The sequence below is a fragment of the Argopecten irradians genome, chromosome 16 (genome assembly GCF_041381155.1).
Source record: "Argopecten irradians isolate NY chromosome 16, Ai_NY, whole genome shotgun sequence".
Classification (NCBI taxonomy): Eukaryota; Metazoa; Mollusca; class Bivalvia; order Pectinida; family Pectinidae; genus Argopecten; species Argopecten irradians.
This window is the reverse complement of record NC_091149.1, coordinates 23223079-23234587: the sequence shown is the minus strand read 5'-3', so window position 1 is coordinate 23234587 and position 11509 is coordinate 23223079. Positions and strand designations below refer to the sequence as shown.

At 36.9% G+C, this 11509-nt stretch overlaps 1 protein-coding gene across 1 annotated transcript; it reads left to right on the top strand.

Annotated features, from left to right (window-relative positions):
* Positions 1–935: 935 nt before the first annotated feature.
* LOC138310529 (putative nuclease HARBI1) lies at positions 936–2708 on the top strand. The gene is made up of 3 exons (XM_069251782.1): positions 936–1419; positions 1672–1848; positions 2101–2708. The coding sequence occupies exons 1-3, from the start codon at positions 997–999 to the stop codon at positions 2608–2610; spliced, it is 1110 nt and encodes a 369-aa protein (XP_069107883.1). The 5' UTR covers positions 936–996; the 3' UTR covers positions 2611–2708.
* The last annotated feature ends 8801 nt before the right edge of the window (positions 2709–11509 follow it).

Genomic DNA, 11509 nt, shown 5'->3' with positions numbered 1-11509 from the left:
ACCGCTGGTCAGAATTAACAAAATTTGAATGGTAGCATCCTTATGGGAGACTGACTGGAAATTGTCCAAATGGTTGGGCTGACCCCCGGGGTCCTGAGGTCTGTTTGTTTGTTTGATTAATTAATTTACGTCCTATTAACAGCCATGGTAATGTAAGGACGGCCTCCCATATATGCGGCGTGTTGGGTGTGGGCGGGGCCTAATTGGCTATTTTCACATAAACGACTTCTCTGAAGCTAAGCGTGTGATAGAACTCAAAATGCAATGGTATAATCCTTATCGAGTAGGGTTTCAAAATTGTACAAATGATAGGGCTAACCAACCGGGGGCCTGAGGAGCGCGGTCAAAGAGGTCAATTTGGTTAATTTCATATCAACGACCTCTTCTCTGAACCTAAGCATCGACTAATGCTCATAGTCCTATGATATTGATAACAACATTATCTTGTTGGGATTTGAACGTTCGCCCCTGTGAGGAAGGCTCTGGTTTCTGTCCCCTGGCCGAGACACACCAAAGTCTATAAAAGTGGTAGTTTCTGCTCCTGCTTAGCGCTTAGCATACAGGGAGTCGGACGACTGGTTCGCCCGTTGTCAGTATAATGTGACCGGGTGGGGGCTGTTGCTTGGTGTCTTCGGTGGCATTCTCCAGTGATAAACAATCTGATTGAAATACAGATCCTTACAACCACTGCGTTCAATAGAGGATCTGAGAAAATCCGATTAAGGGTCATGTTCGGACAACGCCATTTCGCCCCAACATATAAATACGATTAGCTTTATTGTGCTTTTTGGGCGAGATGACTACGTACACGAAAATAGATTTCCAAACTATTTCGTCCCCTGAAATTCACTGTCAAAGGGCGAGTTCGATCGCAGGCTATAGTTTAGTAAATTGTGAAACAGGAAGTTTCTCTGCGCATGTTAGTGATCGAACGCGCGCTAGTCTTACTATAGTCGTACCAATACGGCGGCCCCCGACTGTTTACTAGCATGGGAAATGATACAGGATGACGGTGAAGATGAATTGTGGCAATACATTCATAAACATCGACGTATTTCTTGGTTGCTTGTACGATTAATGAATTTAAGAAGGGAAAGCGTACCAAATGTAGAGCATTATATGACTAATGTATTTCAACGGCTGGAATTACCAGAGCACATTGATGACTTTAGATATCATTTTCGGGTCAGTCGTGATTTGTTTCATGCTGTACTCGGCGACATCAGTCCTACTCTCCTAAGAACAGGAACAGGACCACAGAAATCCGTGTCTCCGGATAAGCAACTGCTGGTTTGTCTCTGCTATTTGGCAAACAGTCAGTCCATGCGAGAGGTAGCCCATATGTTCAACTTGTCCAAGTCAACAGTACATGGAGTCATCATAGACGTGTGCAAGTGTCTGTACCAGCTTGGTGAACGGGTTAGTAGTAGGCCTAACTTTATCTTATATGATTGCATGACCACCTCTGTATTTCCCAGATATATTATATATAATTTTTGGTTTAAATGAAGAAAACCGGTATATTATACAGCTGATAGTGATATAATTCTCCATGTTATATCTTCACATAACTCTATAGGTTTGTTTTATGTACCGACGGCTGAATACACAGTTTACCTGAAATGTTATGTGTTAATATATATTTTACAAAATGTAATGGAATATTTTCAGGTGATCCAATGGCCTAGTCCAGAAAAACAGCAACAAACTGCTCAGCAGGTGCAACAAGTCTGTACATTACCAGGTGTAATTGGCTTCCTAGACGGGACACACATAAGATTGTCCACTGCTTTAGGAGGGGAGAAGGATTACTTCAATCGCAAAGGATTTCCTTCCATGCAGCTGCAGGTTTGTACATTATATATATAATATATATGGTTGGGGAGGGGCGATGGGGGTTTGACATACCCCATCACATCTTGTTTACTAAATTGCAACATGGATATATTGGTCACCAGGTACATGAACATGTGTACATGTATATCAATTTCCATGTGGGAAATGTTCACCAAAAACCACACATGTGAAATGGCTTAAATATTGTTGTGTTATGATTTTTTTTTAAATATCAGAATTATCTGTTTTTTATTGAAATTTCAGGGTGTTGTGGATGAACAGATGGCGTTTATTAATGTTTATACTGGATGGCCAGGCTGTGTTCATGACGCACGAGTGTTAAGAAATTCTACACTATTTCACAAGGCGGAGGCTGGGGAGCTCATTTTACAAAACCATCATATTTTTGCTGACAACGCATACCCATTAAGGAACTGGCTAATCACACCTTTTAAAAACTTGGGAAATCTTACAAGACCCCAGATCAGGTTCAATAAAAGACTGTCCAGTGTAAGACAAACTGTAGAACGTGCATTTGCACACCTCAAAGGCAGGTTTAGGAAGCTCAAGGATATTCCTCTGCACAACCAAGAGGATATTTGTACTTTGATTTATGCTTGTTGTGTTTTACATAACTTGTGCATCCGTCACAACGATGATGTGGATGCATATATTGATGGAGAGGAAGAAGAAGATCCAAACCAGTTTGTGAATGTCTACCAAAATGGACATGTGGGAGTTGTTAGACGACTCCAACTTATGAATCAGAATTAACATTTCTTAGTGTCTCTTTAACACAATATTAAGTATTTGACTTTTTAAATCAACTTACATTAAGCATTCTGTGACTCCAACTGCATTTTTGAACGAAAGAAAAAAAATGGAAAATATAAAATATTGATGAAAGAATGAAAGCTGTTGTACATTGTCATTTTAATTTTCAAGTCCTCTCCAGATTTGTGAATTTTAATTAAAGCGGTTTTAGTATGTAACATATTTAACCCTGAAGTAATACATGGATCCATGTTACGGTATTTCTAATCACAAACTTTATCCAAGTTCAACTCACGACATGAACACTACCGGCTAATTAACTTTATTGCAGATGTTTTGGTTTCTATGAAAAGTATTTTAAAAGTTGTTGTAGGATGCCGCACTACGACAAAGTTACTTGCCCTCTGGTAGGTAACATTATCATGAGTTGAAAAATAACATGCTAGTGATATTTTCTTTCATGATGCACTTGTTGATTTGAGTAAAACATGATACATTAATAAAAAGAGACTGAAATTAAATTGATCAGTAGATCAGAATAATGACTCTTAAAATGACATGATAAAAAGAACAGTTTAAAGTCTAGTCTTTAAAATTATCTTTCACACATTTGTTAGTTCCGAGATTAGTGAAATGAGTGTTACTTTTTAAATTTGTGTTTGAATGAACTAAGTGTATCATATAGAAAAGTATCATGTCATGACCAAGCATAAGAACATATGAACATATCGAGACAGTGTATCATATTAACATGTTGCCAGTTATCTTGGAAATATGATGCAAACAAAGATTTTTTTAACAAAAAAAGTACTAAACATAGATATGAATGAATAATTCAATAACTTTAATACAAAACAAAGTCAACAAAATCAGAAAATCAATCCTTTTGATTATACAGAATACTTCCTGTACATTTTAGGGAAAAAAAAAAGCTTACTATAAATAAAATTCCTTTTGGAATCATGTAATGAAGGACATTTAATTAAAAATCAAAAATACCAAAATACCACTTTTAATAAATAAAGAACCATAGTTTGTCTATTAAAACAATTGTATATCAGATACGCAACCCTAAATTTTGAAACAAGCTATAACCTATATGACCAGACTTTCACTAAATAATCACCTACAAAACTTACCATTGTAAAGTTAACTTTCAGAATATAAAGGAAACTAACGGTATTCAACATTAAACTATCAATATAATAGTACATTTGCACTTGGTGTTTTAATACCATTAATGTTATACATTGGGAAATTGAAGTATCTCATTTGAAACCGAGCCATTTATTTATTTTTGTTCAAATGAGAAAGAATATAAACACAAAACTGGAATAACTAAAAATATTAGACACTGATTTGTGTACAAATGAGAAAGAATATCAATACTGTAGAAAAATAACAATTAAAACAACTCTGGTATTTAAACAGAAAACAAAATGTTTTGGACTATATAACAAATATAATCTTGTGCGCAAATCCATGGAAGTATGGCAGGTCTAAGAATTACCATCTTTCCCTTTTTTCCCTTCCAGAATATCAAGAAAGCGATCATATCTCTGCATTTTTTCTTCATGAAACTTTGTCACCCTCTCAGTAAACCTTTCATCTTGCTTTTCTATTAAGTCTATAACCTCGTTGTACTGCCTCTTTTTCCCTTGTTGTTTCTTTTCTTTTACTTGTTCTTTTGGCTTTTTAGCAATTTCGTTTCCCTTCACAACATTTTCTTCATTATTGACAGATGCACTGTCTAGTATGAAGGCCGGTTTTGTACTTGACCTTGTCCCATATTGCTGATCAAAGGCCTCTCTGTGTCTAAAGTATTTTGCCTCTGTCCCTGTCCCACTATCTATAACTTCTTTCCACCTCTTCTTCAGGTTATTGTATTTGTGCATAGCTTGAGTTGCGGTGACCGTTCCCACTTCTTTTGCTACTTCCTTCCATAAACATGTATGGTTTTTTGATATCCGAAAATCATCGTCGCGGTCATGTCTCGCCGAAACCAATACATCCTCCTCTTTTCCTGTCCATGCATGCACACCAATGGCTGATGGCGACTCGTGTGATGGTGACTCATCTGACAAAGCTACTGGTGACTGGGCTGAGGAAACTGATGGTGACTTGTGACCATGTGACAAGACTGACGTTGACTTGCACAAGGCTGATGGTGACTCACGATCACGTGAAAAGACTGACTGTGAATTCGAATGACATGACAAGGCTGATGGTGACTCAGTTGACACTTCTACTTTATTTGATGCCTTTAAAGCGTCAATAATCATAGCTTTGGTAGCACCATCTGAGAAGAAAATCATAGAAAAAATGTATGTAGCATTGTGAAAAAAAATATATATGATGCTTTATACATGATAACTGATACTAGTTAAATACATCTGCATTACTTCTTGATTTAATACTAAAATTAACAAAAGTTCAGTCTTGTACTTCTAAATCAACGATTTAATGTGGAAAAAATAATGAGAGATAACTGCAAATGAAAACAAGCTAACAGAAACAATAATCCTAAGAGGCCCAAAGGGCTTTAATGGTAATCTGAGTTAAAAACAAAATCGTATTTCAACATTTTCGATTTGAAAAACACAATGTACGATAATTAAAGAATATATTTTTAAGGAGTCTTACTAGTATCAGATGATGATAAGATTTTCCAGATCTCCTGGCTGCATTGCAGTTCAGTTCTGGTACCATCCCGTTCAGTTAAAGTTAATCTTGGCATGCTGAAAAATAGAAAACTGGATATAAAACAAGAGATGGTAGAGGGATGTTCATGTCCACGATCATTTACATCAAGTTTGCTCTTTGGTAGTAAGATCTATTCATTGCTTAACTCAAGATCAGCTTCTTATATCTAATACTTCTTTTACTACTTTTCCTCCGGGATATGGATTGCCTTCAGAATGCATATGGGGCAGTGGAGGCGGTTGGTTAAGCCCTCCAATCCTGGGACGAGAGTTTGACTCCCATGTAGGGAGGTGGTTGTTCTCCAGCTTTCCACCTCCAACAAAACCTAACATGTCCTTAAATGACCCTGGATGTTGATAGCCTCTATAGGGCGTAAAACCCATACAAACCGAACCAAATCCCTGCAGAATTTATATACTCACTTGCAGAAGATGTTGTCGCACAAAATTGGCAGTAGGTTCCTGTTGTATCCTCTCCTGTCAAGATCAGCTCTAGTTCAAAGTCATCACACTTTGCATGGAAGCAAAGTCTGCAATTAGGACACCTTAGGTAGATACTGAAATCAAAGAAATAATTTGAAAAGGCTTGTCTTCAATACTTATTTCATTTCTTCCATATCGTACAATTATCTCAATACGGAGGTTTCGAGATCCCAAAACGACGTGGGTAAAGTACTATTTACCGTCGATTAGTCCCACCTTCCGGTGAATATATGACGTCACAAAAAATCACTTCAAATGACGACGTCGAAACCCCCGTATTGTAAAAAGATTGATTTTTTTGTGAACATCTTCAACACAGAAATTTTGCAATTAATTAAGTTGTTATATTATATATATATATAACTTATTGAATTGACATATAGTAAAATCATGTCACTAGTAATTATTTTTAGACACCAAAGATCAAATGTTATCAGAATCAGCAGAGTTGTATGATGTGCAACGTGATGCAATAACATACCGATAGTCACCGTCTATAAAAATAACTGTTTTCTTTTCCCTTTCTTGCTTCTCCAGAGAATCGATAGAGTGTTCAGGTGGTTGTTGGTGGCAAATAAAGCAGGTCCACTTTATCTTTCGTTCTTCAAGCGACATCTAGTTAATTTAACAATATTGTTTAGATATATCAACAATTACATGCATTAAATGTTATTTATTAATAGAATGTTTCATGCATTATATATCATTAATTATTAGAATGTTTCAAACTAGAAAAAAATGATAATAACTTTCCCTACCCGATGTTCTAGGACATACAGTCAACGCCAAATCAAATGAAGTTATCAGTTGTCACTAGTCTGACACGGGACTTTGAACTCCCCAAGTGTTATTACTGTTGAATAATATCTTTACGCAACATTTTCATCCGATCTGCATATCAAAATCGTACAGAATATGATTTAAAGCCTCAACAGATAACACTTGTTTTACCTTTGACGGCCATCTTGGAACTGGACCGACTATCCGAAACACGAGGGTTGAACCATAGTTGTAATTTTGGCGTCATTTCCGGGAGCTAGCGTGCATTCGAGCGTACTATAGTCGGACTACAGTAACTATAGTCTGCGATCGAACTCGCCCAAAATTTTGCCAGTATCAATTTGATTGGCCATTTACAAAGGTCACCTGGACATGACCCCTAGTGGGATTTTCTCAGATCCACTTATCTAACGTAGTGATAATAAGGATCTGTATTTTAATCAGATTGCAGTGATATAGCACTATAAAAAGGGCAACAGTTCCACTATACAAGAAGACACTACATGAATATACCGCAGTCTCCCAAAACACGCACCTTGCACAACATACACGCAACACACTACATACACGAGAGGCCGTCCTTACATGACCATAGCTGTTAATAGGACGTTAATGAATCAAACAAACAAACAAATTTAAAATTTAAAGTAAAATTCTAACAGTTCCTCCCCTCCCATGCCCTCTATCCAAAATGTAGTGTTGTTCAGCCACAGCGTATTAATCCGGTTCTCTGGTGTGAAATTTCCTAAGATATTCTGTCAACTACAGAATCGTTTATTCTTACCGTCGCATTAGGTCGGTTTTCCTATTTTTAGCCGACCAATATCAGATGGTGGGCTAGCTAGGCTCTAATTGTGCATATTGTCTTTTGGGACCGATCGGTCAACAAGATGGCCGCCAGCCAGCCATCTTGGAATTTGATAGTAAAAACATGTTATTGCGTTTTCTCAGAAAGAACTGAAGAGAGTTGGCTCAAATTGTATATATAGGTTCCCCTATGGTCGTAGTTGTGCATATTACATTTTGGGACCGATCGGGCAACAAGATAGCCACCAGGCAGCCATCTTTGATTTTGATAGTTTAAGTTTGTTACTGCTATTTCTCAGAAAAAATGAAGTGATCTGTATCAAAAAAATATATGTAGTATGTTTGAAAAGAAGATACCATATCCTCATTCCATTGTCAGACATAGATCATTCTTTGGTTGGCGCAAAGATCCCTCTGGGATCTCTTGTTTTCTTTTAATCTTTTCTTTCCTCCCAATGTAGCCTGGTATGTTTCAAACAAGTGTAGCATGTCTGCATTCAGGACATATTTTGCGAGTTGATTACGCTTCTTGATTGGTTAGATAGGAAAAATGTTTATTTGTCAGTCTGCAATGGATTTGCAGAGCATTTTGTGCAACTCGGTTATTACATCCAAGAAACATTTGCCATTGAGCTGTCTCTCCCTAAGGTAGTGCTATCAATCATGTGCATTCTTTCTTGATACCACTCTTTATGATATTGTTTCTTTTCTTTTTTATGCACTGAAAATAATCCATCATAAAGGTTACACTTCCATAGCATACAAGTCATATATCACATGGATTTATAACAATTAATACTTTCATCTAAATCCATCTGCTTACAAATTGTACACTGCCTCCCAAAAGAATGCTTGTAGCTCTGCTGCTTGAGTCTGACGGGAAATGAAGTATGAAAATGGGAATCGAAACTGTGTGAGCCCGATAAAAACAAACTGTTTTAAAGTGTATTCGCATTTCTTTTATTTGAGGCAAAGTTATTTGAACGAGGGCCCGTTGATGTTGATGTTTGACGAGTAATCGTTAATGTTGCAAGAGGTCCGAGATTACTATCCTGTGCCAATATAGACATTGCTGTTGACAAGCTTTCTTTTGAACACTGGAAGAAGCCTCAGTAGGGCGTTAGAATCGTACATACTTTTCCCATTTCATGTAGTAAAAGGCGATTAATTTAGGATATGTATTGTCTCTTCTCCCGACTTTTCCTTTGACATAATATACCGCAGTCTCCAAAAACACGCACCTCGCACTACATATATGCAATACACCGCATACATGGGAGGCCGTCCTTACATGACCATAGTTGTTAATAGGACGTTAATTAATCAAACAGACAAACAAACAATGCCTAACTTTTGGCCTTGCCACTTTTAGGTATGCTCTAGGTATTGTCCCCTTGTCGAGAAACACCAAAGTTTGTAATATACGGAGTGGGGCGACTTATAAATTGGTAGGTGGGTGCGGAATTCCATAAGACATTTGTTACATCAGAATATTTTATTCTGTCCGCTGCTTTAAATCGGTTTTTCAATTCTTTTTAAAAAAGTTTTCCCGTGTCAAAATGGCATCAAAATATCAAACGTTCAAAATATCCCATCATTCCACGCAGATAGCTTGGTTGATTGTTCCAGTTCTATTGCGATGACGATGACACAAACAATTGTTTGCCTGACCTTTTTTTATTTTGGGAAGAAGGGGGTAATTTGTGTAATTTGATAGGAGCAACAGTTCCACTATTCGAAAAGACACAACATGAATATACCACAGTCTCCCAAAACACGCACCTCGCACAACATATACGCAACACACCACATACATGGGAGACCGTCCTTGCATGACCATAACTGTTAATAGGACGTTAATTAATCAAACAAACAAACAAAAATCGTTATATAATATGAATTAATACTGGCGTTCCATGAGGGCAAATACTTGGGCAACATATATATTTATATTATATAATGATACTAAGGTACTAATCGTGCATATACCAAAAGCAAAATAAATCATTTTATATAACTTTTTTGTTAATTACACATACATATACACGATTAAACACACATTATTGTTCAAATGATGAACATCGTTAAATGCTCTGTCGGCGGTGAAGCATTTTATCATTAGATTAGTTTAAAGAAAACAATTGTTAACTTGGTTTTGAAATTTAGTCCAAAATATCTTAAATGCCTTCAATTTTTCAGGTATTTTAATATAGATACCAAATTTTCAAATACATGATTAAGTGCAAAAATTGGACAAATCTATATCTAAATATGTTTTTATACTAAAATTGGAAATGCTGTGCAGAACAATTATATAGATAGATAAATTTTGTACAGATATAAAAAAAATTTAGAATTCGAGGCCACGTTCCTTATTTTCATATATTCTGCAAATCTACTGTTGTGAGCCACCCGAGTGGAATTTTAAAAGGCTTGCGTTTCAGTAAGTTGGTATTGAACTGTTGAATTAAGGTTTTATCCTCCAGTTTAATCACTATCTTTCAAGACTGTCTCAATGTTACTCTGTAGAAAGTTAAAGTATTATTATAACATGAAAATGTAAAATATTCGCCCACAATACCCTCTTTTAAAAACAAGTACGAATTCCAGGTGAGATAGGTACTACTTGGATTTACAAAGTAGTTGGATAACTCATCAATCGCATATATTTGACTATATGTATCTCCAGATATTCCAACAACAGTGCAATGACAACCAGAGTAGTTTTCACAGAGATTAGGATACCGGTACTTTAATTTGTACAGTGACTTTATCAGATATAGATTGGAGCTGCCTGATATGTGTTTCTACATAATATCCTACCCACCCTCCCAACCTGCCGTATCATTTCTCTTATATAATAAATGTGTTCCATGACAGTGGTTCCACTTCATTTACATACGATGACCAGTATCATCAAACGTATGTCTTACGTTTTCGGAAGGGAGGTAACTCGTACACAACGTTTTCGTACACGTGTTTGATATAAGTTGTGTTAAGAGTTCGAATCGAAAATGTAATTTTTTGTGGGTTTTTTTCTTTTCTTTTTTTTCTAATTTCAATATAAAATGAAGGGGGCACTTTTTCTAAGTATTTACACAATTTCGCTTTTGAAATAAGACATTATTTAATAATGGATTATTATTGAGTTTTGCCAGAAAATGTTTTTAAATCAACATACTAAACAACGTCTGAAGTTGGCAATATCTAGTGTAAAATATGGAAAGGAGAAGTGTCAATTTGGGCCCATTGGTGGCCATGACCGATAAGCATTGTTTTTGTTTACAGAGAACTGGGTGTTAGGACATTATGATATGGTATATGGTTAAGGTCAAGTTGGTGTCCCTTGTTAGTTATTGAGGGTTAAACAGGTACAATTCTAACGCCCTATCTGCAGGGCTAGTAATCAATGCAAAATCAATGTGTGCCACTATACAAGAAAACAAAATACGAACATACCGCAGCCTCCAAAACACACGCAATTCGTACAAGCGACACATGACATACATTTGGGCCGTCTATACATGACCCTGACTGTTGAAATTAATTCAATCAATCAATCAAACAAAATAAAATTATATAGTGTTAGCTTCGATGATAATCACTCAATGTGTATTCAATAAGCAAGAAGAAAATACATACGGGTGAATGCCAAATATTTGCTGGCCCTGCAGGTAGGGCGTTAGAATTGTACCTGCTGCCCCTATTGCATGATCGTAAAAGGCGACTAAATTTAGGATCTTATCTTTTCTCTTCTTCTTAACTGACTTTATCTTTCCTAATGTTGGCCTTGAGTTGAGCGTTCGCCCCTGTGAGGAAGGCTCTGGGTCCTGTCCCCTGGCCGAGACACACCACAGTCTATAGTGGTAGTTTCTGCTCCTGCTTAGCGTTAAGCATACAGGGAGTGGGACGACTGGTTCGCCCGTTGTCAATATAATGTGACCGGGTGGGGTGTGTTGCTTAGTGTCTTCGGCGGCATGCTTCAGTGATATAGCATTATAAAAAGGGCAACAGTTCCACTATACAAGAAGACACAACACGAACATACCGCAGTCTCCCAGTACACGCACCTCGCACAACATACACGCAACACACCGCATGCATGGGAGGCCGTCCTTACATGACCA